This window comes from Platalea leucorodia (assembly GCF_965183815.1).
Source record: "Platalea leucorodia genome assembly, chromosome: 14".
In the NCBI taxonomy this organism is placed as follows: Eukaryota; Metazoa; Chordata; class Aves; order Pelecaniformes; family Threskiornithidae; genus Platalea; species Platalea leucorodia.
Genome location: NC_138836.1, coordinates 2,037,509 through 2,063,058, shown reverse-complemented (window position 1 = coordinate 2,063,058; position 25,550 = coordinate 2,037,509). Strand labels below are relative to the sequence as shown.

General features: G+C 47.8%; 1 protein-coding gene across 4 annotated transcripts in view; it reads left to right on the top strand.

Moving 5' to 3' along the window:
• TMEM94 (transmembrane protein 94) overlaps nt 1-25,446 on the top strand; it is a 53,409-nt gene extending 27,963 nt beyond the window's left edge. For 2 of the 4 annotated variants that reach the window (XM_082326915.1, XM_082326916.1), the window contains exons 11-32: nt 1,727-1,783; nt 3,651-3,755; nt 4,366-4,530; nt 4,781-4,987; nt 5,154-5,469; nt 6,214-6,387; nt 9,637-9,739; nt 10,992-11,209; nt 12,434-12,615; nt 12,816-12,954; nt 13,578-13,693; nt 14,599-14,698; nt 16,143-16,251; nt 16,794-16,983; nt 17,539-17,616; nt 18,021-18,106; nt 18,672-18,753; nt 19,075-19,229; nt 19,558-19,652; nt 20,796-20,889; nt 21,140-21,310; nt 22,160-25,446. In XM_082326915.1, the coding sequence (XP_082183041.1) occupies nt 1,727-1,783; nt 3,651-3,755; nt 4,366-4,530; nt 4,781-4,987; nt 5,154-5,469; nt 6,214-6,387; nt 9,637-9,739; nt 10,992-11,209; nt 12,434-12,615; nt 12,816-12,954; nt 13,578-13,693; nt 14,599-14,698; nt 16,143-16,251; nt 16,794-16,983; nt 17,539-17,616; nt 18,021-18,106; nt 18,672-18,753; nt 19,075-19,229; nt 19,558-19,652; nt 20,796-20,889; nt 21,140-21,310; nt 22,160-22,232 (3,015 nt within the window). In that variant the 3' untranslated portion in view covers nt 22,233-25,446. Of the gene's footprint in view, nt 1-1,726; nt 1,784-3,650; nt 3,756-4,365; nt 4,531-4,780; nt 4,988-5,153; nt 5,470-6,213; nt 6,388-9,636; nt 9,740-10,991; nt 11,210-12,433; nt 12,616-12,815; nt 12,955-13,577; nt 13,694-14,598; nt 14,699-16,142; nt 16,252-16,793; nt 16,984-17,538; nt 17,617-18,020; nt 18,107-18,671; nt 18,754-18,976; nt 19,230-19,557; nt 19,653-20,795; nt 20,890-21,139; nt 21,311-22,159 lie in introns of those variants that run through there. The other 2 variants (XM_082326917.1, XM_082326918.1) reach the window with 2 other exon arrangements.
• The last annotated feature ends 104 nt before the right edge of the window (nt 25,447-25,550 follow it).

Below are 25,550 nucleotides of genomic sequence, written 5' to 3'. Positions count from 1 at the left end.
TACCCAGCAATCCATATTGTGCTGTAACAGCGGTCTGTTCTCTTTATTGTTGGACCCTGCCCCAAACTTTGTATAGTTTACAGACTCAGTAATGTTTTTTTAGTTTTCTTTGAGGCTGTTAACAAAATACCCAGAATTTGTCCCTGCTTGAGCTAATAACACATCCTATTGCAAGTAATTCCTCAGTTTCTGTTCCATTTGGAAATAGTCTAATATATTTAATGTGGGCCCTATTTCTCTGGTATTACTCTAGTTTTTGTTAGAAAACCAGTAAAGCATTTCGTATCAAGCCAGAGTACCAAGCGGTCTACATCAAAAGCATTACTTTTATCAGTCAAATTTGTGATTTTGTCAAAAAAGATATCACAACAGTCCAATGAGATTTATTACTCATATACTTGTGGTGTTTGGCTCCGGTTGTATTATTCCACTTCTTTTCTTTTAATTGGGTCTCATATTAGCTGCTCTGTTATTCGGTCTGAAACCAAAGTCTCTCTGGGGTCCTGTGGTAACTTGGTTTGTTCTCCTTATCCTTTTTAGGCAGTGGCACCACATTCGCTTTCTTCCGTTGCACTGGGACTTAATCCATGCTTCAAGCCTTGTGCAAAATCAGCAGTAACAGTCAGAAAGTTGTCCAGACCTGCTAATTTAAACATATTTACTTTCAGTAGCTGGTGTTAGAATGGAAAATATTTCATAGTTATCATATGGTATGATTATATCACTGAATAAGGAATAGCAATATTTATTTAACACGTCTGCCTTGCCTGCAATATCATTTGCAATTTCACTGTCTTCAACAAGCGGTGGACTGGTTTTAATTACCTACTGGTATACTTTCTCTTGTTTTTATGTTAGTTTTTACTTCTATTTTTATTTTCACTCAAAACTGGACTTTTTTATTTTTACTATGGGATTGTTGCCTTTTAAAGTTTTAATAAAATATTGTTAAACAGTTCCTAATTATCCCTCATAGTTCTCAGTTTAAATTATTCCTGACAAATTTGTCTTGGCTTTTTTCAGCTTTGTTAAACTGATCCTTTTTAAAGTGTCAGATATATGCATTATTATTTGGGGTGTCGTTTTATTTACATACAAATGTAATTGCCATATTCACTTATGAATATACTTAAATTTAAACTGCTTTTCAAAATTACATCTCCTGTGGAATTCCTTTGTGCTGGATGCACACATTTTGAGTTAGTGGATTTCTCGGTGTAATTCCAGGAGCCCCACGGCAGTGCCCTGCTATAATTTCTTTTCATTTCCTATCCACATCCCATTCATACCGCCTCATTCCTCTGTGTCCGTTGTGTTCCAGGCACCTGCTCTTACAACCACTCTTCCAGCTCCCTTCTTTTAACTGACCCGTGTAGCTTAAAAACAGATCGCTCAATCCTGGCTCTTTCTGTCTAAAAATAACCATCAGAAAGAGCCTCCTCCGGGTCTAATTGCTATTATTCTCTCTGTAGACATGTAGGTAATGACTGTGTGTTCTGTGATGTACAGCACCAAGCACTTTGACTGTGCTTCACAAGTAGATAAAGACATAGTCCATTAAAGACTTAATTGCTTCGATGAATTATTGGTCTGCCTTGGTATAGCGATTCCCACGGAGCAGGACTCCTGCTTTCTTCTCTCTGCAGGCACAGTATTTAGGGCAGGACGTTCCTCATGACACATTTCTGAGCACAATTATAGTAACTGGTCTCTTCTCTTGCTGCAGCTTGCTAAGTTTTCAGAGGACACTCTCAGCAGCTACACAGAGATGGTATCTTCTCAGGTACTATTATTATGAATTGTTTTCTTCCATCTTCCCTGCAGAACTTCATGATATCCTTTCCCTTCCTCTCTGATCTCCTGCTTGTTCCTAGACCCTTTTTACTTGTGTCAGTTGTCCATTGTCACTCCTTTGCTGCTTTAATTTGCTATGCATGCAGGTTGCATGTCTTTCCCCTATACCTTCCCATGTAAATGCTGCTCTGCTGACCAGAGATTGAGGTGCCTTTGATACTGAGTCCAGTTGTGCTTTCCTGAATATTGCAAATGGTTTGAAATCAACTTTTTCTGTCCTGAAGAAAGTACCTCTTTCAAGTCCTTCTGTTCCAGGAGTAAACCAAACTTTTTATGGTGCGTGTCAGAAAGAAGGGAAGTATTTTGCTTGTACCAGAAAAACCTCCTTCTTCAAGCCAAAACTAAAGGACAGAGGGGATGGTGGTCAGCACCAAGACCAGATGTGAAGAGGGGAGCATGGGATCATTAGCATTAGTTCAGGCTAAAAGTCTGATCCTGTTTCATAGGCTCCTTAACGAGCTTAAGCACATTACTAGTGCTTCCAAAGCTGGGGCAAATAAACATTCAGAAGACCTTTTTCTGGGGGAGGAACTGCAGCTGGCCACTCTATAAATTGCATCACCCAGATTAAACAGGTGGGTAGAGGAAAGACACTTGTCTGTCTAATCTGGCATTAAGATTCCCCTTTCCATAAGGAGGCAGATGGACTCCAGGAGTAATTAAAAATCCCTAGATATTATAAGAATCAATTCATATCTCCTTGCTCCCAGCCACACAGGGGCGTGCACATGGATGCACAAACACACGCTTTCTTTGCTGAATATTTTGTTGTCTTTCTGTGCCAGTTCATCATTTAGCTGAGATGTTTTTCAGGTGTTAAATGGGAGTGATTTGAGCTGACCTTCCTCATTGAAAAGATCTGCTTCTTTCCTTTTGTACCTGTGTAACATTTTTGCTTATGAGAAACTGGTTTAAGTAAGAGCTTTTTTTCTTCCTAGTGATAGCTCATGATTGTTTTGCATCTGAGCTTATGGCTGTACTAACCCTTAGGATCTAAGGAACTTGATCTCAGGGGCTTTGGGGGAAGTGCTCTGCAGTGACAGCATTCCAGAACAACAGCTAAAAAGCAGTAAAATAACACTGTAATGCAAACCTGGTTTTGCTGCCTTTAGGAGTGCACAGAGAAGAACATACAGCTCTGGTGCTTGGGTTGATTGCTGCCATCCAGACTCCCTCCGAAACATTTTTGTGTGGAAGATGAAGGGTGCCAACTTGACATTTTAATTTTGCAAAATATCCCCTTCTTTCAGTCTATTGCCATGGGGATTACAATTCATTTGTAATGATGGAGTAGTCAGGGCTCCTTGGCTTTATTTCCAACATTGTCACTGCCTCAGTAAGTAACCTCGGGCAAGTCACCTCACCACAGAGACTCCATTTACCCAATTTGCAGCATGGTGATTGTAAGCTTAAGGCCTCAAACTCTGTAATCCAAGGGGATGAGCGTTACTTCAGGGAAAAATACTAAGAGGTAACAACTGATTCACCCCAAATGAAATAACTTCAGAATTCCTTCCTGTGTTTTTGGGTAGACAAAGGTAGTTTCAGTGAATTCTCAATTCAACAATCAGACTGTCTGTTAGCATCCTCTGGAAGGGGGAAGAAATGCCTTTCCCTTGAGAACATCAGCACCATATCAGTTAACAGGTTCCCACGGAGACCGGTGTTTGTCTTGCAGTGTATCACTGTGTTGAACCTGAAAGCAGGTAACGTCATACTCCCTTTCTTCCTTCTCTCCCCTCGTCTTTCATTGAATGAGTCTTTAATTGGTTGATGTTCTCTGCTTCCCTCGGCAGGAAATGATACGCTGCATCTGGAACCACTTCCTCTGTGTTTTAAAAGGCAAATCCCCAACTCTGAGCTTCACGTCCAGCTTGCTCCATAGTCTGGGATCTGTCACTGTAAGTATTGCTGGGTTGTCAGAAGGAGGAGCCCTACGGGGATGCTTCATTTGCATCCTTCATGTCGTCCTTCCCTGAGCATAGACTTAGCAATTAGTTCACTGTGCTGGAATTAGAAATCCTTCAGGCACCCGTCTTTGTAGAAGAGTTTTTAACTGTCTTGTCTTGTCCAAGCAGCGCATCTACACGCTAAAACAATGGTTAGAGATACTCTGTGGCATCTAACAGGGTGTCTGTATTTTCCAGCTCTGGTTCTGGTCCCATAACCCTCTTGACTCCTGTTCAAGAACCAGCTGGTTTGGGTCCTGATAAGGTACTAGCTGGTGAAACAGGCTCAGTAGTTGCTTCCTTCCTGTGGTCTTCATGCCTGGTTTTGCAATATCCTGAGATAAAATTGGTGTTAAACAATCAGTCCTGCAAGAGCAAGGAATTCTCAGATTTCTTGGAGGGTTATTAGGTGCAGTTTCTTAAGACGGAAGGTTGGTGAAGGAGAGACTTGTCTGTCTTCCCATGTGTTTATTAAACTTGCAATATCTACAATTATGCATGAACACCGAGACGTGTTTTCACTGAGATTTTATTTTCTTGGGGGTGTTGTGGGATGTTTTAGGTGCTCTGCTGTGTAGACAAGCAGGGGATTCTTTCCTGGCCAAACCCCAGCCCAGAGACTGTTCTGTTCTTCAGTGGGAAGGTGGAACCACCTCATGATAGCCATGAAGATCTGACTGATGAGCTCTCTACCCGGTCCTTCTGCCATCCTGAGATGGAAGACGAGGTGAGGGATATGTAATCCATAACGTAGTATGTTGGCTGTAATCATAGTTTGACTGACACGCACAACGTGATATTGTAGAGGGGGCCCTTTGCTTGTAGGAAGGTCCTGTGCTATAGTTCTTTGCTTAAAAGGTAAAGAAGCAGCGAGGGTGAGATCCTCTTCTGCAGGAGTCCTAAAGCAGCATGTGAATCAGTAGTGGCTCATGTTCAACCACCGAATCACCACCGTTCATTTTGTTGGTCTCTTGCAGCCCCATGAAAGAGATGCTTTGCTCTCGGGCCCCCTGGCAGACGCGGTCCACATGACCAATGAGCAAGAGAGGAACTGGTCTAGTGACCCTCCAAAGGCTCCTGATGCCCATGGCCACCGAAAGCCAAACAGCAGAAGCAAGCACCCCTCTGGGTCCAATGTGAGCTTTAGCAAGGACACGGAGGGTGGAGAGGAGGAACATACTCAAGTAAGACATACTGAAGGGGCACACAATTAGTCTTTTGTGGAGCTATAAGATAGACTTAAACCTGTAAAGTCTCCCCTTTTGGGAATTTAATTGGGAATTCCCTGTGGGATTCTAGGCAAGCTATATTCATTGTAGCCAATTAGAACTTTCCTGTCTGTTGGACCAGGTTGTTGGTGACAGTGAGGTGTTGGCTTGTGAGGCTGAAGACTTTGTGTGTGACTACCACCTTGAGATGCTTAGCCTCTCCCAAGACCAGCAGAACCCCTCCTGCATCCAGTTTGATGACTCCAACTGGCAGATGCACTTGAATTCCCTCAAGCCTCTGGGCCTGAACGTGCTGCTCAATCTCTGCAATGCCAGTGTGACGGAGCGTCTCTGCCGTTTCTCTGACCACCTCTGCAACATTGCCCTCCAGGAAACTCACAATGCCGTGCTGCCTGTCCACGTGCCCTGGGGCCTCTGTGAGCTTGCCAGGCTAATAGGTAAGGATGAGCGGACACAGAGAAATCAGAGCTGTCAATAGACATTTAATCCTTAGAGAGCACAAGAAAAATATTTCCCCAGTCCTGGTTGCTGAGAAGGTGGAATTTACAGAGCTGACTCTGTTGTTGTTTGATTGCCAAAAGAGTCTGTTAAAGAGGTTGCTTTTGGCAAGTTCTGATATTGTAGACACTATCAAAGGAACAAATGTCATCAAGGATACTTCCAGCCAGGCCTGGCTAGGCTTGGTATTCTTCTGGCTTGAGTCTGCCAATCTCATCAGGAGACAAAGAAGAGCTGCTAATGGACAGATAGCTGCGCTGTCTTTACAGTAACGCTTTATCAGAAGTTGGGGTATAAATGATGTGAGGTATCTCAGTTTGTTTTATAGATGGGAAAACCGAGGCATAGGGGAGATAAGAGGTTAGAGGCAACACTAGGATTAAACTCTGGAAGCTCTTGAACTCACTTCTGCGCCTGTCCTTCAATGTCACAGTTCCTCTCTTCAGTGAACCGGAAGCATGAAAGCTGTAATTACTAATAACATCTAGTCCTTCTGAATGTTTTTCATCATAGATCTTGAGCCATCTTGGTGTAGATGCACAGTGAGCACAGCTCACCTACCTGTTGCTGGGGAGATGTCAGAATGAGTGCAGGCAAAGTGGGTGGCACAGAAGCAGGAGAGAGGACCTTTCTTTTGCTTTGGTTAGAGCCTAATTTGTCTCCTCCTTATGTTCACGTTTCAGGTTTCACACCAGGTGCTAAAGATCTTTTCAAGCAGGAGAACTATTTGGCCTTGTACCGCCTCCCAAGCGATGAGATGGTTAAGGAAACAATCCTGGGGAAGCTTTCATCGATCACCAAGAGGAGACCACCCCTGAGCCACATGATTAACCTGTTTGTGAAGGACACCACTACCAGTAAGGCTGCCCCTTTCTTTGGGCATCCACTTGGCATGGGAGGATCTTTTCCACAGAGAGCCTAGAACATCTCAGACTGGAGTAGTCTGGAGCCCCTGGGGGGTGGTAGCCTTGCTCTGCCTGTGGCCAGTACAGATACGCTCAACAAACCTTAGTGGTCAGTGCTGTGGCATGCTGAGGAGCGCAGTTCTTCCCAGCTCTGGCTCACTCCAGAATCATAAATAATTTTAAAAAATTATCTTGGATAGCACACAGTAAACCTGTTTTCCGGGACCAAATGATGTTGCAGAGCAAGGTGGGGGTTTTACTGGGTTTTGAGTAGACTTCATTATGAAGTGAAGCTGATACTGCACGGGGTCGAATATTACTCCGGGTTTTAGCTAGTGATGCTCATCCTTCTGATAACCCAAATCATAAATCGTTATCTTAGTGAGTTGTCTAGTATATTATATTGCATACTGTATTTCTATATTGCATACTAATAAGAAATCACAGAAATCCCATGCAAGCTCATAGTGACTGTGAATACAACCCCTGAAGCCATGCTGACTTCTCCACACCTTCTACTCCTTCCTATCCTGATAGGAATGGGCTAGGACAGAAACAATGTACAGCTGGGCACCGTGAGGTCTTAAAGCACCTCAGCAAGATTTAACAGCTTTCCTCTCAGAGCTCTTAGTCTCTTCATAATACCTTAAATTGACTGAACTTGGCTCTCTGGAGTTGACATATGTTCAATGTTGAATCTGAAATATGATTATTATACTGGCCAGAGATTTACCAGGTAAACTGTCTTCTCTTGCCCAATTCTTCTTAAATTTGTATCTTAATCTGGGGAGGAGCTTTTTCATTTGTCCTGATTGCTGCTATCTTGCCTTTGTGAGCAAGAATTTTTCTGATGCTGAGTTTCTTGGTGTAGGGAAAAACCTTTAATGTTGCCTCATTTCAACTCCTTATCCTCATTTTAAAACGGTTTAGTTTAGAGGCTGGAGCTCAGACGAATACATGTGTGACCTGGATTATGCTGTCTAGAGTAAATTCTAAGAGGAATTTTGCCAGCGGGGTTAGTTAACCATGGGAACACCTCGTACGTGACAGTCTCGTCCCTTGAAACTTTCTAAAACACGTACAACTAGAAATAATGGATTATGCAGATAATATTGGGTGAAATCGAATGGCTCTGTTTATGCAGAAGAGTCAGACCAGATGATGACAACTAACCTCTCTTGATATATTAGTTGTGAATAAATCTTTGAATCCACCCACTCCCGTGACACGCTGAAGTCAAAGGGAGATACATAATAAATTCTACAGCTGTAGCAGAAATAGGAGGTAGCTTATCTGTGTGTTCCCTTGCTATTCCATTGAAATGCGTGTCTCGCCATCTGGCAGCGTTCATGCCAAATCCATAGTAACCACATGGAAATGAGGGGCTCACCGGCATCTTCAGCGGGGTAAAACGGCTTGATACCACCTCTGTCTTCCCTCGCTATAGCTGCACTGTTAGATTGCTTTTGCCCTTGCTCAGCTCTAGTGGCTTGGTTCTTCCTAACGAGTCCCCGCCGTCATGAGTGGCTAGTCATACGCCCTCTCCATTAGTTTTATCCCTTGTGCCAGAGAAATCCTGGCCTCCAAGTTCACGATTTAGGAAGGGAAGAGGCTGAGCTCACTTTACTGCAATGACAGCTGAATGAACTCCTTCCAGTTTATAGCGCGGGCTGTCACTGCCGTTTACCCCTCAGAAGGACTGTCGTGTGGGATGCTGCTGATGCCAAATGGGAAATGGATGGCAGTGGCTGTCAGGCACGAACGTCGGTATGTGTGTGCTTGTGGTCATCTGCAAGCTCTTGCTCTGTGTCCAGGGCATGGGTTTTGCATGAACTAATAAACATCTCCTGTTCCCTTTTTCCTAGCAAGGACTATCTGACCACAGGGGCAAGGTGGGAAGGATTAGGTGTTTATACAATAAAATTAAGCAGAGCTCTGCACAAGTACTCCTTTGTGTCTCTGAAACAGGCTCCTTCTTTCACACACAGCTCCTATTCGTCTCGGAGGTTTGTTATGCTGATAAACTTGGCATGTGATGACTATTTATAGCAGAAAGCAGAGAGCTGCTATGTTTTGGAAAATCCTCCGGTGTTCCTGAAGGTCCCTGCCTGGTTTGTGCAAGTGGATATTCTTGGCTCTTGATTTCACCAGCTAGCGTGAGCATTTGCAGTCAGCAACAATGCCTGCAAGAAGCCTTTGGGCTCGTTTTTCTTGGCAGTGATGTTTTTTTCATTAGATCAGCTTTGAAGCTGTTGGGGGCAAAGTCACAGAGCAGCTGGAGGAGGGAGCCTAGACAGTGAAGTCTACGTGCATGCCATGTTGATGTATTGGTGCTAACGAAAGGGAGCAGGGAGCGTGGAGGGGGAGGCAGCCCCGCATCCTTTAACTTGTGTCCTGTGCCTGGGACCTGCCTCAGACAAGTGACATCATGCACCTTTGGGAAACGCTTTTTAACACCCCTGTGGACAAGAGGGAATGAAAGATTTTAAGTCTATATTAAAGAGTAAAGGAGTGGGGGGAAAAAAACAGAATAAGCTGTGCTGTCCATTGATTTTCAGTTCTTCCCTGATCACAACATGAGTTACTTTTTTAGGGTCTGTTATGTTGAACTTTCAACCCATCCTGATTTAACATGTTTTCAGGACCCTTTGTGAAACAGGCTGCTGTCTAATGGGTCACGCTGTTAAATTATCTTCTGCTACTTGAATGGAAGGTATTCAAGAATAGCTCTTACCCTTTAGATCCACTCCTGGCCTAAAATTGAATGCACTTTCCAGTGTAGGCAGACTTTGATCCCCATAGGCTCATCACTGGTGCTTGTACTCTCATCAGCAGAGGCAGACAGGAATATCTTTTCTTGCTCTGTTGGATACAGGAGCAAGATATTATCCCACCTTCTGTAGGAGCTGGATTGTTACACGGTGTAAGGGGAGAATAGGAACTGACTCCGTGGCTCACATTTTATCACAGCCTTGTTTGAACTCACAAGACAAATAGCAGCTGAATGCTTGTCAGCCAGTCTTGAATAATTTCTCGATGGAGACCGAAGATTTTCAACAGAGGAAAGGGGATATCTGGAGTGCATCAGTTTGCGGGAACACTTGCTTCTAACAAATAAGGGAGCAGTTGGTATGATCTCCCTTTCCTGGGAGCAAGGGAGCCTGCTGTGTGATGCTGACTCATTGTTCTCCTACACTCCAGGCACTGAGCAGATGTTTTCTCATGGCACAGCTGACATCATCCTCGAGGCCTGCACAGACTTTTGGGACGGTACCGATATCTACCCCCTCTCTGGCTCTGACAGGTGGGCAGCTTTGTCATTTGGTGCATTCAGGAGCTGCAGATAAACTGCAGAGGGAACCTGGTCATTCTTTGTTAAAATTCCCTTTACCGATGCTTATAAGCTATTTAATAGAAGTTTCAAGTAGGTTACGAACATGAGCCGTCTCTGCTTATAATTAATTGTTATAATTACAGCAGTGTAAGAGATTAGGTAGCAACAAGCAATAGGTTGGACTCTAAGACTAGGCCACTTCTTACTGTATCTGTTAACGTATTAGCCTCTTGTAAGTGGACTCTGACTGTACTATGTCGTAGGACCGTGAATTATAATCGGGTCACGTGCTGGTGGCAGAGAATTTTTTTTGTTGTTCAAGACAAATGCCTTGTCTTACACAAAATGCAAAGTGATCGATTCTACCTGCTGTTGCCAGCTTCCAACCAGTCCACCGCAATGCATCACACCCTGCTAGTCCTGCTGCAATATCTGACAGCGGCTGTTGCATTTTCATCTATAGGCTAAATTTCTGTTCCTGTTAGCAGAGCAGACCCATAATGTTTAGGTTCATTGAACAGCAGCACATTGCTCTTATAAGTCTGTTTATCCTCAGGTGTAAGAAAACTCCCACTGGTCCTTTTTGGAATATTTATCATCTTAGAAGCCAAAGAAAAATCCCACGTATAGTCTAATTTGTAACCTTTGTGAGTTCAGCATAGAGAAGGAACTTTACACTATTCCAGTGACTGAATTTTGACTAAACAGAGACTTCACATACAGTTCCTGGGACCCAAACTCTGAAAGGAGATAGGAGAAAAGTCTGTTACTGTAACTATCTCTGCCATAGATACTATTGTCAGAGTTGTCAGTTCCTTCCTTGGTGGTTATCTCCCTACAGATAAATGCTCTCTGATGAATTAAGCTTCTGCTGTCATGCAGTGAACTTCCTTGGAGTCATCTGGCAGCCATACAGAGCATATTATATTAATAAGTGTATTCAAAGAGTACTGTCTTCATACTCATCAATCTGTCTGACAAGCAAACAGAAACATTCACCACTGCCCCTGTTGGAATATGTGGGTTTTGTTGCCCTGTAGCGCCTGCAGCTTAGAGAATGCAGAAACAGTAAGGAAAGGCTTTTTCAGACTCTGACCGCTCCTCATGGAATATGTTTTTCCAAATACCCAACTGGTGATTTCTACATTGGACTACAGTGTACATTGTCAGAAATGCGGCACATTTCTGCTGACTTTGTCTGTTTTTTGTCTCTTCCACATAGGAAGAAGGTCTTAGATTTCTACCAGCGAGCCTGCCTCTCAGGATACTGTTCTGCCTTCGCATATAAGCCAATGCATTGTGCCTTGTCCTCCCAGCTCAATGGCAAGTGCATAGAACTGGTGCAGGTCCCGGGGCAGAGCGCTATCTTCACGTGCTGTGATCTCCCTGGGACGACCCCCATCAAACAGAGCAGTCGGAGGAATAGCTGGAGCTCAGATGGTATGTGTCTTCTGTGCTGTCTGTGGCAAGGTCTGCTGCTGGGCCAGGTGCTTTCTTTCTGATCAGTCTAGAGCTGTAAGAACATTGTTATTCAGAATAGCAGATGGAAATTGAGAACTAAAGGTTTCTGAAGTAGATGCATTTCCAGAGGAAGTAATGATGTAGCAGCTGGTAGGTATGTTTCTGGTTAAGTTATTGAAGCTTGCAGAGAAATTCTGCTTGTGGGAAGTCTGTTTCTTAAAGCAGGCAGCTGAGAGTCAAGACTTCTGGGTATTTCGATACTTGGTTTGCTATTTGTCTAATTTTATGGAAATTGCATATGTTGGGTTTTTCAAAGGAATTAAATGTATGGTGGTATGCAACTATTCTCCTTTGATGGATTTTGTTGCTGTGCTGAAAGAACTGATTCCCACTAAGTGAATTGTACATCTCCAGAACAGCAACGGAAACTGAGAAATAAGCACATACTAATACATAGCCTCCAGGAGTCTCTTTTAGAAAACCAGTCTTAATCTCTTTCTGCCTTGGTCTCCCCTTCTGTAAAATGTGAATAGTAGGGTTTCCGAGAGCTGGGAGGCAGTTGTGACTGAGTGTTTTCAAAACACTTTTCAGTCCCACCTGTGGCAAGCTTTGTAATTGTGTGAAGTGTTCTATTACTTTGTTCCTCATGCTGCTGCAGCTCCCGTTCACCACAGGCTGATCTGCTGATGGTGAAGGAGCCCTGTCAAAGAGCCTTTGCAGGCTCTTCGGGAGCATCTGCAATGTCACTGGAAGGAACAGGATCCAGTTCCTTTGCATCAGCCCCTCATACTCTGATGCCACTCTGCCTCAGCCAGACTCGCCATGTTTAAGCACAGTATGACGTGTTTAAAACGCACATGTGAACATTATGCAGCATATATCCTTTACCTTTCTGCCCCAGTTCCTTGCGACTGATCCCTGTCTTCTGTTTTGTCTTTTTCCTTTCCATGCTCGCTGTTTCATGCTTGTATTCTTGGTCGCATACGTGGGGATGTCCTGAATCCGCTTCTGTGATGGGGTATGCTGGGACAAATGGATGTCTCTTCATCTTTCCTCCTGTATGTGTGTGTGTATCTGCACGTTTCTGTGTACTGTGTCCTTGGGCGTTATCTTGGTGGCCTCTCCCGCCATGTGTGCTGTTGTCTGATGCACATGTGGCCCCTTGTGTCTCAACGTGATTGCGTGTTGTTTGCATGCCTGAAGAAGGGATTGGGGAAGTGATGGAGAAGGAAGACTGTATCCAGGCTCTGAGCGGACAGATCTTCATGGGAATGGTCTCATCTCAGTATCAGGCCCGTCTTGACATTGTCCGCCTCATTGATGGATTGGTCAATGCCTGCATTCGTTTTGTCTACTTCTCCCTGGAAGATGAGCTCAAAAGCAAGGTAAGCTGTCTTTGCTGAACCCCTTGAACTTGCATGTCCCCTGGTTGTCTGACTGGCCAGTTTAGCTCCAGTGCAATCTAAGGTTAATCTGATTCAGCTAGCTAATGGGTCCAGAAGGTACCTACGCTCCAATATGGCATTGGTCTGCAATACTCCGGCCTGGACAGCTACGCTAAAATCTTTTGTCTGCTCACCTACAGGTGTTTGCTGAGAAGATGGGTCTTGAGACTGGCTGGAATTGCCACATATCTTTAACGCCAAACGGTGATGTGCCTGGCTCAGAGATCCCTCCCTCTAGCCCCAGCCACGCTGGCTCTCTGCACGATGACCTACATCAGGGTGAGAGAACTGCGCCTAAGCCACTTTGAATGCCACATGTTTCCTGGATGGTTCTTTTAAACCCATTCATAGGTTCCTGTGTCCTCACCAGATACCTGATCCTTCAGAGCTTTGAGCACAAAACTGGATGGGCCTGAGGGGTGTGTGTGTGTGAGCGAGAGCACCTTACATTTATAGCCTTTCCACCCAGTCAGTACCGCAGTTGTTGGAAATAAACATCCTTCCGTGCACCAGCTGCCGTGATTTTACAACTACTCATTAGTGCTTTTGGTTCTCACTGGGGCCCTGCTCAAGCCACTGAGGGTCCCTTGCCTGTGCACTACCCTTTTTTCTTACTTCAGGTGGGATTTCTTTACTCTTTTCTCGCCCTAGAAGAAGAGAGAGAGCAGAACAGATAAACTATCATGTCTCAAAAGAGCAGAGACTAGACTCACATATCTACCTCTGAGCAGATTAGTCATCTAAAAATACTGCATTTTAGATGACTGAGTGGGATCTAAGTGTTGCTAACCTAGAAAATCAGGCCTCACGTTTCCTGGCTTCTGCAGTGCCATGTGAATATACCATGTGGGTGGCAGAGGCAGGTTTGTGCTTATTGTTTATGCTGCTTTTCTCTGCTCCAGTTTCTCGAGATGATGTGGAGGGGCTTCTGCTGATGGAAGAGGAAGGGCACTCGGATCTCATCAGCTTTCAGCCAACAGACAGCGATATCCCCAGCTTCCTGGAGGACTGTAACAGGGTGAGGCCCCCTTTACCTGCACACCTTGTGCTGTTGTCATGGTCAGCAGTATCACCTCATTACTCCCAGAGGGAATTCCTCTTCGAAGCAGATTGATGGACTGGTTTGCATTGGAATTCCTGATTTCTGCCACCCTCTTCCAGCTTGGTATCTAGAGCTTGGGAAGTTTGGGATTCTTGCAGTTAATCACTTTTGCTGAACAGGTCTTTTCTTTGGAGTTCAGGAATGGAGATGACAACACATGGGGTAGCCTTGAGAGCCACGTCTCAGTCTGTCTGGGTCCCCTTCCCATGTGCTGGGCAGGGAGCGGCAACGGCCCCACATTCCATGCAGACAGAAGAAACTTGGTCTTTCCTCCAGCTGTGAGCCACGGCTGGTGCTGCCCAGCAGTCAGAGTGCAGGACAGGCTCTTCCTGCCTCATAAAGAACTCAGACATGCTCAGCAGAGGTTACGGGAATATCAGAGATAGATGCAGATTTAAAAAAAAAAAAAATAAAATCTATTAGGCCTGGTTTTAGAAAGCAAGAACCCTTTCCTTGCTGTGTGTTGATGTGGCTGCAATTGAAATAGATCTAGTTGCTGGGAGACAGCACATAGTCTCTGAATAAATGCTCCACACAGGTAAAAAGGTCCTTAGAGATCCTTGAGCACAGGTTTATCATGCTGATGTTACAAACCGTGAGGGTGAGCACAGACAGCTTGGCGTGTCAGTGTAGAACTTTAGGAGAAGACTTTTTACAGGGGCTTGGGAAAGCCATCTTCTGCCTGCAGGGACATCAGTTTGTATCTGGTCTTGAAGCTGCATAAGTCTGGGAATCATAATTCTCATTTCAGCAGTTCCCTCTGAAATGTCTCTCCCTCACACACACGCTCCCCTGCTTAGTCTTTTCTTCCTCTTTTTCAGGCCAAACTCCCACGGGGGATCCACCAGGTGAGACCTCACCTGCAGAACATAGACAACGTGCCTTTGCTGGTGCCCCTCTTCACAGACTGCACCCCAGAGAGTAAGTGGCAAAGCGCCTGGGTCTGTCCTCCTGCTGCCCCTGAATACCTTCCCCATCCAATTGCTCTTGCTCATCTGGGCGCGGACATGGATGAAGGGAAGGGGATACAGCCCAGAAATCTAGAAGGGCATTTTGATATTAATGACCCTCTATTGCTACCTGTGGGAACCCAGGTGTTAACTTTGTTTTAATACAACTGTTCCCTAGCTGCAGAATTAGGCTAAGAACCACTCCTTTCAATTTGCATCTGTAAGAGACACAAAAGCAAACATCCAGAATGCTTCTGCCTCTTTTCTTTTTATTAAATAGCATTGTCAGTGTGCTAGGAGACTTTGATCTCTGCTCGCAACCCTCACTGCCTTATATAACTTGGAAATCACTTCCCAGAAGTGTTTTCCTCTAGCAGTTGCTGTTAACACCTTCTGCTGCTTTGCAGAGTTTTTGATTGCAGAGACCAGAAAGGACAAAATTTCTTTATCTCTCTCAGAGATACTATTTTATTTAAGGGGCTGAGCGCACGTACCTATCCAGTCTACAGTAAAAGTGCTAAACGTCATTATAATTTGGCATTTTAGGTACCTCTGGGCAGTTTACAGTGCCAGTGAGAACCAGTTACAGCCCAGTCTGCCTAGGCATTCAGTGCCCACTAGATTTCCTCTCTCTTTCTGACAGAAGCGGCAGTTCCCCACTTCATCTAACCCCTCGCTGTGCTGCAGATCTGGGTGCACCGGTCACGTAGATAAGTTGTTTACACAGGAGTCTGCAGAGGGTGGGTTTGAGGGTTTTTTTGCCTGAAGCATTCTAGAAAATTCATAGACACACAGAGCACTGTGCACAGAGCTACAGAAAAAAAAAATCAGATCAAACACCAGCTTTGATTTAGAGGCCCCAGGAGGATGTTGATAAAAAGATTGAGGAAGGCTAGAGGTAGTGGTGGGAGTGCAGGAACAGGGGCTGGCTCCGAGTAGGAGTAAGGGTGGCACTGCTTTTGGAGTGGTTTGTTATATTCCCTCTGTTCCTTTAGACTTTGAACAGTAGAGATGTGCTGCTGAACAAAATTTAAAATTGTATATTTATTTTAGGTTTATTTAATTTCTACTGTTTTCTAACAAGATCATTTGATGCTGAAGCCACCTGTATTATATGCCCATGCTATACCTACAGCTCTGATCTGAAAGAGATGTGCTAGAGATGCAAATCTCTGGGTCACAGTTCCGTGAATCGTAGCTCAGTTCCTGCAGGGGCACTTGGACTGCAGTTAATTAGCTATTTAATTGTGTACTTTGACTTTGGACCTCACTATACATGGCTGATAAATATCAGTTGGGGTAATTTTAAAAGATCTGACTGCTTGTAATCCAGACTGGAAAGGGTGTGTGAAACACTGCAGCTTTGTGTGCATAATGAGGAAACACGCTGTGTTTCTCCTTCTGTCCCTTTGCAGCCATGTGTGAGATGATCAAGATCATGCAGGAGTATGGGGAGGTGACTTGCTGTCTGGGAAGCTCTGCCAACCTGCGGAACAGCTGCCTCTTCCTGCAAAGTGATATCAGGTGGGGCAGGATCCAGACTCCTCCAGCTGCCTTTGCCTTGAGCTTAGCCAATGCCCAGCCATGGGGCACACCAGACCTGTGGATGGTGCAGGGTGATGCTCACAAGCGCTCTGTCCATTATTAGCTGCATTTGTCTCCATAAGGGACATTTGGGTGGTATTGGATGGGATGATTACCTAGCTCCCTTGACACAGAGATCTTTCTCTCCATCTTTGAAAAAAAGCTCTTACTCTTGCATGCTGAACTATTGTGCACCAACTGGCATTACAGATGCTTCTCGTTGGGTGAAAGAGTGGAAATGCCCCTCTGGATCAACCAGTTTCTTGACCTTGAGCCACAAACCCAAATGTGTTTATTATTTCTCTGGGAACAACTGAAAGTCTAGGGAGACTGATCCTAAATTCATGTTGCAGCTCAGGACTTCTCTACCAGTGAGGTAGATAGAGGCAGCACAGCATGACTTTACAAGCTGCACTGCAGTGAAATGTAGTTTCTCCTCTGGGATGAGGACTTTCGCTAATGCTCCTGTGTTGTCCTTGCAGTATAGCACTGGACCCTCTCTACCCATCTCGCTGCTCCTGGGAGACTTTTGGCTACGCCACCAGCACCACCATGACTCATGTCTCTGATGAGCTCACCCCGCTGCAGCTCTCAGGGCAACTCAACAGCCTGCCTTGCTCCATGTCCTTCCGCCAAGAAGAGAGTACCAGCATCATCAGGCTTATAGAGCAGGTAAGCCAGGCCTATCCCCTCTCTAGTACTCACCCCTCTGCAGGCAGCTCACAAAGAGCAAAGCTAGGAGCTGATGTGAGCATTCGTGTTGAGATGCCCACAGTAAGCTGCCAGCATTGGCTTTGCTTGTGTCTCCTGTCCTTTGTTCAGGAAGCTCAGAGATACTTTTCCTGCCTGGCCCTACTGGTCCAAGGTGTAGGGGATGGTTTGGGAATGGTGCCTTCTGGCAACAGAACACGAGTACCGTTCAACTGGATAAAATATAAACTTGCAGAGATCCCTAGCCAGAGAACAACGCAGTGCTAGAGCGAAATGTTAGCCCAGAAAAGCCAGGAGGTTTAGATGAACTTACCTCTTGGCTAAATTCTGCCTTTCCTTCACAACCTCTACATCTAGGCAGGAGACCTTCCCCTTTTGCTTACAATATGTCCAGATCCTCTCCCCTCCCACTTCCTCTGCAGGCCACATGTTCTGCCCCTGCCTGCCAATAATTGCTCTTGGCTGATAACTGCTCCCATCACAGTGAGGGCTCTGAGGGCTTGTGCTTCCTTCCAGGCCAGGCATGCAACGTATGGGATCCGCAAGTGTTTCCTCTTCCTGCTGCAGTGCCAGCTGACCTTGGTTGTCATTCAGGTGAGTCCTGGCCTGGCTGGGGACAGCATTTAGCTCAGAGGACTGGAGCACTAGCATGGATGTGGGTGGCTGCAGTGGGGCAGCCTTGCGAGAGAGGAAGGTGGCCTTCAGTCAGATTTACACAGCATGTTTGGGAAAGTTACAGATAGAGACTATGTGATCTCAGCCTACATTGCCCCTTCTCCCTGACCCTCCTACAGAGGTTTCTTTCCAACCCCTTTTTCCCCGGAGAAAAGCATCCCCTGCAGCACCTGCCCCACGAGCCCAGAACACGGGGCGAGGCTGTGCAGTGGTAGCCTCGTTACCAGCTCATCCCGGCATTTTGGGGGAGGACGGTGGCATCTTGGGTAACAAGACTGTCCTAGCACTGCTCACACTCTTCACTCCGGATTGTTCCTGTCCAGTTCCTCTCCTGCCTGGTGCAGCTGCCTCCCATCCTCAGTACCACGGACATTGTGTGGCTCTCCTGTTTCTGCTACCCGCTGCTCAGGTGAGTCTATCAGACAGGGTGGAATCTCCTGCCTCCCACGCACAGGATGCACAGACCAGTCCCCCAGCCTCACTGTGTCCATGTTAAAAGAAAGCTGACATCACCCACAGCATGCTAAGAAGGCTGCAAGGATTATTCCAAGCATCTGCTTTGACAAGGTGCTTGGAAACACAGATAGGAGCATTTAGGTACTGCTGTCTTAGCCCTGCCTGCTGTCTGAGAGCTGCTATTATCTTGTGGCTTGAACCTCCAGCTGAAAATCACCTTCTAATCCTGATACTGTTGCACTGGCTGGAGTGTGATGGAGAGCCTAGGGTGTCGGGCAGAGGCCAAGGTACCATGGGTGGGTTTTCCCCATCACACATTTGGAGGTCACCTCTCTCCCTGTCTGCACCTGCCATGAATGACACCTTTTACAGCATATGCTTAAGGCAGTGGCCAGATAAGTGCCAATACTCCAAGCAGCCCGAGGAGGTTATTTGGGTTCAAATGTTAGACACAGACAAAAAAGCAGTAGCTCTGGTGCCTGAACTTGTTACTGAGAGACTAACTTACCTTTCTCCAGCATCTCACTCCTGGGCAAGCCTCCCCACAGCTCCATCATGACCATGGCAACAGGAAAAAACTTGACTTCCATTCCTAAGAAGGTAAGCAGCCCATCAGATTAAAATTTTTCACACATTTTTCTCTTCTACTTTGTCCCAGTGTTGATGCCTAGCTGAGGCCCTGTGCCTTCCCAGCTCCCTTAGTAAATTGGTCCATGGCATGAGCCATGCAATCCAAAAGCCTGGCATGGACAGGAAGGGAATCCCTTAGTGCCAGCATGCCCACAGGGCAGATCCACAGTGCAACATCTCATCTGTACTACAGCTTATCTTTTGCAGCCACTGATTCCCTGATGGTTCGTGCCGGGGAGGTTTGGCCAGTGACATGCCCGTGTCATCCTCCTGCCTCTCCCTTATTCACAGACTCAGCATTACTTCCTGTTCTGCTTCCTGCTGAAATTCAGCCTGACCATCTGCTCCTGCCTCGTCTGCTTCGGGTTCACGCTGCACGAGTCCTGCAAAGAGGTGAACACTACCAGCCTCAATCTCACAGCCTGCTCCTCCATCATGCTGCACAGGTGAGGAACTGAGCCTGGCACACCACACCCCCCACCCTGCAGGGCCTGTTGCTCTTGCCCTTTCCAGGCAGGACTGATTCCCCTCTGACAAGCTTCAGGCTTGATCCAGCTACAAGGGCTGTACAGAGGGCTGGGTGCTCTCCCTAGAGCCTTGACAACTGCATCTTTGGGGCACTGGCTCACTGTTGCCTCCTGGTACTAGGACAGCCTGACTCCAAGCTCACACTTAGTTCTCCCAGCTATCAGAGGGGGACATGGCCCTGGTGGGAACAGGTCAGACAGTAAGTCCTCACTGTTGACTTCTTTCCTGTGTCCTCTCATTTACTAGCAATGCTGCTGGTGCTCCTGACTGGTTTGGGACATTTTCCAATGCTCTTCTTGTAGCCCAGAAGCTCACAGCTGGCCTGATTGTGTTACACACAGGTAAGTCCCTGTTCCTAGACCTCCTTCCCCACTCTGGGGCAAAACTTGCATCCTTTGCCCCCTATGCCAGAGCACAAACTCCTTGGTAGAAGCAGACACTGCAGTAGTCTCTTAGCACGGGCATAAAGCTCCTTGTCTTGCTAAACATTGCCCTAACAGATTAAAGATGGCACCTTCCCTGCTGATTCTGCCTCCTACCAGTCTGGTGAAGTGCTGATTCTTTTCCACTCACCAGAAGAACAGCATCCCTCTTTGATGTCATGCAAATCAGCCAGCAGCATCCTGCAGCTCTCCAAAAATATTCCCTGCCTCAGAAGTCCTTATATGCCTGCTGCCATTTTGTGAAGCACCCCACTTCCTTCCCCCAAACAGCTGGAAGCCTTTTTAAACCCTCTGGAGGGGTGGGGAGCCTGCCCCTGGCTGACCCTCACCACCTGCACACGATTGCCTGGCAGAGTAGGTCCAGCTGCTCTCAAATGCCCTTAAAGGGTCTCTGCTCCCTTTCCACCATGTCACGTAGTGCTGTGCCTTGGTGCCAGGTGGAGCATTGCATGTGAGATGTGCAGGGTGTCCAGGCCAACAGAAACGCTTCCTGATTTGAGAGGCAGCCCTGCTTTGGAGAGAGGTAGCGTGCATTACTGTTTTATGTCCTTCAGATCACTGAGGCTAGGCAGGGATGCTCTGCCTGGCAGGTGGGAAATGCTGTTTTGAAGAGCCCAAGCAAAAGCTGAGCAAATACTTTGTCCTGTGCAGACAGCTCTGGGTCTCTGGCTGAATCTCTTTCTCTGGGCTGGAGACTTCCACTGGTGCAGGCCTGCAGTGACCCAGGGACAAGGGCACCCCCTGCCCTGTTCCCTAGTTCTGGTCCTTTGCCTGATCTGCTTTAGCATGCCAGGCTGCAAACCAGCCTTGGCATCCCCGCAGTGAGTCATCCTGTGCACTGCTACTGCTGCACTCCCCCCCCGCATATCTGGGGACTTGGAATTGCCGTGGGGAGTCTGGTCTGAACGGACCTTGAATGAAAGGTTGGTTTCAGGGACATAAACCCCATATCCCTTTGGAGTAATAGCTGTCGATGTATATTGTAAAGTGTTGTATCTGTGTGTGATGCTAAATAACTCCCTCTTCCGTCTGTCCCTGTAGTGTTCATATCCATCACCCATGTCCATCGCACCAAGCCGTTGTGGAAGAAGAGCCCCCTCTCCAACCGGTGGTGGACGCTCACTGTGGCTGTTGTGTGAGTATCGCCAGGCCCCAGTGAGGCACTCCAGAATGCTGGAGGCAGGAGGGCTCTAGACCTGCTCCAGCACCAGTTTGCTGGTGCTGAGGAAAATGACAGTACGCGGCAATCGTTCTCCACTGCTGAATTGGTGAAGGGTCTCTGTTGTCAACTCGGGAGTGTTACATCTGGGCCTGAACCCTGATCTGCAGATCCTGGGAAGATTTTTAGCTCTGCTGAGATTTGCTGTGTCTGTTTATGATCTTAGGTTGCTGGGGCAAGTGGCACAGACGGTGCTGGACCTGAAACTCTGGGAAAACCTCAATTCTTCATTGACCTTTAACCACGTTTCCATCTCCCCGGTCTCATGGCTCCTGGGTTTTCTTTCCTTGGTCCTTGTGGTTATCATCAATGAGATTGTCAAGCTGCATGAAATCAGGTATGGGGGTAGTAGGGAAGATGGGGAGAAAGAGCTGGAGCCTTGCTCCAGCCTGACCTTGAGCTGTAGAAAAATGATACACAGGGAACAGGGTGGGGAATAAAAAGGAAAAGATGATTGCATTGTGTAAATCACCTGGCTATTGTGTGCAAGCTCATGTTCCACCTCTCGGAGAGGAAGCGCAGGGGAGGAAAGAGGGTCAGGGAAGGGCAGTGGCAGTGATTGGGAGCAGGAAGGGAGATGAAAATTTCCTTATCTCAAACCAATGAGAGGGAGACAGCCAAGTTCTATGAAATACCAGTATGGAATTGGAGAGGGCTGTTCTCTCCATCTCGTCCCATGAGGACAGAGAGGCATTGAATCACAGCAGAGGAAATACGTCTTCGCACAGTGCCTGGACTGTGGGACTCATTTTCACGGGAAGTGGCTGAAGCCAAGAATTAGTAGCAGGCAAAGTGACTGGCTGTTCTTCCTAGCACAGGGAGCAGCTGGAGCTGGGAGTTAACGCTAATGAGCATTGATTCAGGAAATGGGTTGGTGAGGAAAAGCAGCGGGGATTACAGGGAACCCTGATGGGGACAGAGCTGCTGCCTCTGTTCCTGAGAAGGATTTCTGGACCTTTCTCTGCTGCGTCTGGTGGCCCTAGAGATGGGACTTGGCTGGATGGGGTAGGACTGAGACCATGGGTTGCTCTCTGGATTCAGTGGCCCTCCCAGCGTGCCACAAGGCCTGGGCCAGGGGCTTCCCTGCAGCTTGGGGCTGTGCAGCTCAGGAATTGCAGTGGGGCAGCCTTGCTTGCCTTTCATCCCTCCACATGCTGACTCTCTTTTTTTCTTCTGCCTTCTGCAGGGTCCGGGTCCGTTACCAAAAGAGGCAGAAGTTGCAGTTTGAAACAAAGCTGGGGATGAATTCGCCATTTTAAACACTCCCAGCTCGAGTTCCCTGGAGCCAGGGCCACACAGCTGCGTCCTGCGCTGGGAGAGTGGCTGCACCAAAGGCTCAGGGAGTTTTCCCTCACACATGCAAACCAGACAGCCTCCTCGCAAAACTACATCAGCACCTTCCAGGGGGGCCCAGGCAGGGCACTGCTATAGGAGCCCCTAGCAGGTATGCAGCCCCTCCCCAGCCTGCTAGGGTACTCTCAAGGGAGCCTGCAAGCTCTGGTGGCTGTTCAGGCTGCTCTTCTTTTATTTATTTATTACTAGAGGTTTTTGTTAGTATCACGGTGATGCTGAAATGAAGTGACTCCTTCACTCTGTGCGAGCAGATGGGTTTCCTAGACCTGGCAGGAGAATCTGGGGCCAGCAGGGGAGACATAGGGCTGCTGAAGCAAGAGATCTCTATTGAAACCCATTTTGTTTTTCCATCTCTGCGTGCTCTCCTGGATGATGTGTGTGTGCATGTCTCGCCCACCTCCCTGTCCCTGTGTCCTGGGACAAAGGAGCCGTCTCTCTTGCAGCTCCAGGAGCGCTGGGTGCCAGCTGAGGACTGGAGCTCAGATTCCCAAGGGGACACTGGGAAGGGTCTCTGGCAGGGTGCTGGGAAAGCCCCTGCGATGGCCAGGCTGTGCCAGGCCTGCCCTCTAGCGTTGTTGCTGTAGCCATATGCCAGCTGTTGAGTGCTTCAAGAGAAGAGGAATGAGACAGGGCTTTAAGAAAAGCTGTTCGTATTCGACCCTAATGAACTGATGCAGAGGGAGTCAGGAGGGCAGCTCTGCCTGCCTGCAGGAGTCAGCATGGCTCAGCTTCTCCAGCCCTGTTGAACCAGCTCTTATCTGCTTCAACACCCCCCAGAGAGGTTTATAACGGTCCTCATTTTTGTGATTCGTATTGCTGTTCTGCTTCAGTAAAATGCCTGCTTGAGAGGGCCATAGCTAGAGATAAAAGCTGAGACCTGCCTATCCTGCCATGGGGGGAGTGGGACACCTTTCCAGGCAGGGTATCTGCATCTTGCAGCTGGGACTAACAGGGAACTGGTGGAGGGCTCCTTTCCCAGTTCTGGGATTGTGCTGCATCTAGTACTTGGTCTCTAAGGCACAGGGAAACCCCCTCATCATGTCATTCTGTGATAGTGCTTGCAAGTCTCTCCCCTCCACGCTGCTGCCCTCACATCTGTTCCCTGCTTTTCTGGAGGTCTTGTCTTCATTTGACTGGAGGAAGCCTTCCCTGGAGGCCTGCTGCAAACCAGGATTTGCCCCAGTGTGGCACACATGCTCTTGAGCTCTGAACAGACCCCCGCTGTACTGGGAACACTGGTGCTGTTGTGGGCTGACAGTCGAGGGCTTGGCTACCAGAATACTTGCAGCTCATGGAGATGTTGACTCCCTTCCTAGTTCTAAAACCTGGCTAAAGCTGGTAAATCCTGGCACTATTTTTGCTCCCAGCATTAACACTACGATATGACTGTTGCTTCCCCTTTGGTACCTGAGACTAGCAAACGGCTGCTGGTCCTTCCCTGGCAGGCAGGGAGCTGGCTGGGAGCCCCCAAGCTCTGCCCTGCTGCTCCACCTTGTCTTCCTTACATTTCAGCAGAACCAGAGAGCGCGCACACTGCTGCGTGTCCCTAAGCAATACCCTTCTCCCTGCTGTGCGTCTGGTAGGAGAGCAGAGTGCAGCCAGCCCCTGAGCTCCGGGGGCGGACGGAGGATGCTGGAGGGGGGCAGCTGGGGGCGGCCAGAGGCCTGGGCCCTGTTCCTGCGGCTGGAGAGTGGATGTTTAGATTCCATGCTGCTGGCAGGGTTGCATGGGATAGGGAGCCAGCAGCTCACTGCGGAAAAGCAGGGCTGCTCTCCTGCAATGCAGCAGTACCAGGCTCACCTTTGCCAGCCAGGCTGACTCTGCCCTCGCTCCTCGGGCCTGCAGAGCTGCCTGGCTCACGGAGAACAAGCTGCTTTCTCAGTCTCAATTCACTAAATGCCAGCTCCAGATCTGTTACCCCTGGCACCTGAGAAATCGGCTTTTCTTTCTGAGGCCAGGGTGTGCTAGCAGCTGGGATACAGTCTCCTCTGTGGCCGAGCTGAGCTGGAGTCAGCGGCAGCACCAAGCTGCTCGCTGCTGTTCCTGCAGAGCCACCTTCCCCTCCCAGGCCTTAGCTCCTGCCCTGTGCCAGGAGCTGCTGTAGGTGACGAAAGGCAGCAGATACCGGGGCTTCCTGCTGGCCACACCTTCCTCCAGAGGAGGCACCTCCAAGGTTTCCTTCTCTGGGTGATCACAGACGTTTATTTTCCTGCACCCTCCTTCCCCTGCTAGACTTGGAGGGAGCCCAAGCATATGAATGGAGCCTTTTGGATGGTCTCGCCAATGCCACCCTTCCCTCGGCCGCTGAGGTATCCAAGGGTCAGGGTGCACAGCTTCAGAGAGAAATTTCCTACATCAAGATGTTTTTAAATGGTGTATATTTTATATTAAATTTTTTGGGATGTATGTAAAAATATTTGATTTGTATTAAAGCTTGTAAATTGTATTAAAAAAAAAAAAAAAAAGGAAACAAACCCAGACCCACATGCATCCAGTGTATGAGCGGCAATAAAAGATTGTCTTGGCTAACGCACGCAGTGAGAGTGGGAGGGAGTTTGCACCCAGCAAAGTGAGGAGATAAAAATGTGTATGGCTGCTCGGGCGATGGGGCCCGAGTTACCTGGCTCACCCGTTGTACGGACACAGCCCGAGAGCTGGATGCTCCTGGGACCCGATCCTGGCACTTTTTCCCACTTTCTGCTCAGCTTTGGGCAAATCTGTCCACTCTGCATGCCTCTTCCTACAGAGGAACAGCCCGATTGCCTCGCGGTCCCCCGAATCCCAGGCACAGCACGCGTGGTCCTTCCCAGGCGCTGCTTCGGTCGCGGCTGGTGGCACGGTTTGAAGCCCTCTGGATGAAAGGAGAAAAAGCAGCACGGCAAGAGGAGGAGACCTGGGCTTCTTGTTCCGAGCAAAGCAGGACCTGGTGTCACCGCGGCCGCGCTCTGACCACCGAGGCGGCTGGAGGAGCGCTTGGCCCGGGGTAGCTGTGGCTTCAGACGTGCCCAAAGCCGGGCAGCGGGGCGCTGGAAGGCAGCGCTGGTCCCCAGCGCTCTCACCGCGTTACTGCCGCGGTGGTGAGACTCAAACGGAACGTTAACCTCACCGGAGGCGACAGCGGGACTCTTACCGGGGGAGATTATCTGAGGAAACCCCGATCCTGAGCACTCAAGGGGCCAGGGTAAAGCTGATCCTCGATGAACTTCAAACAGAGCAGGAGACAA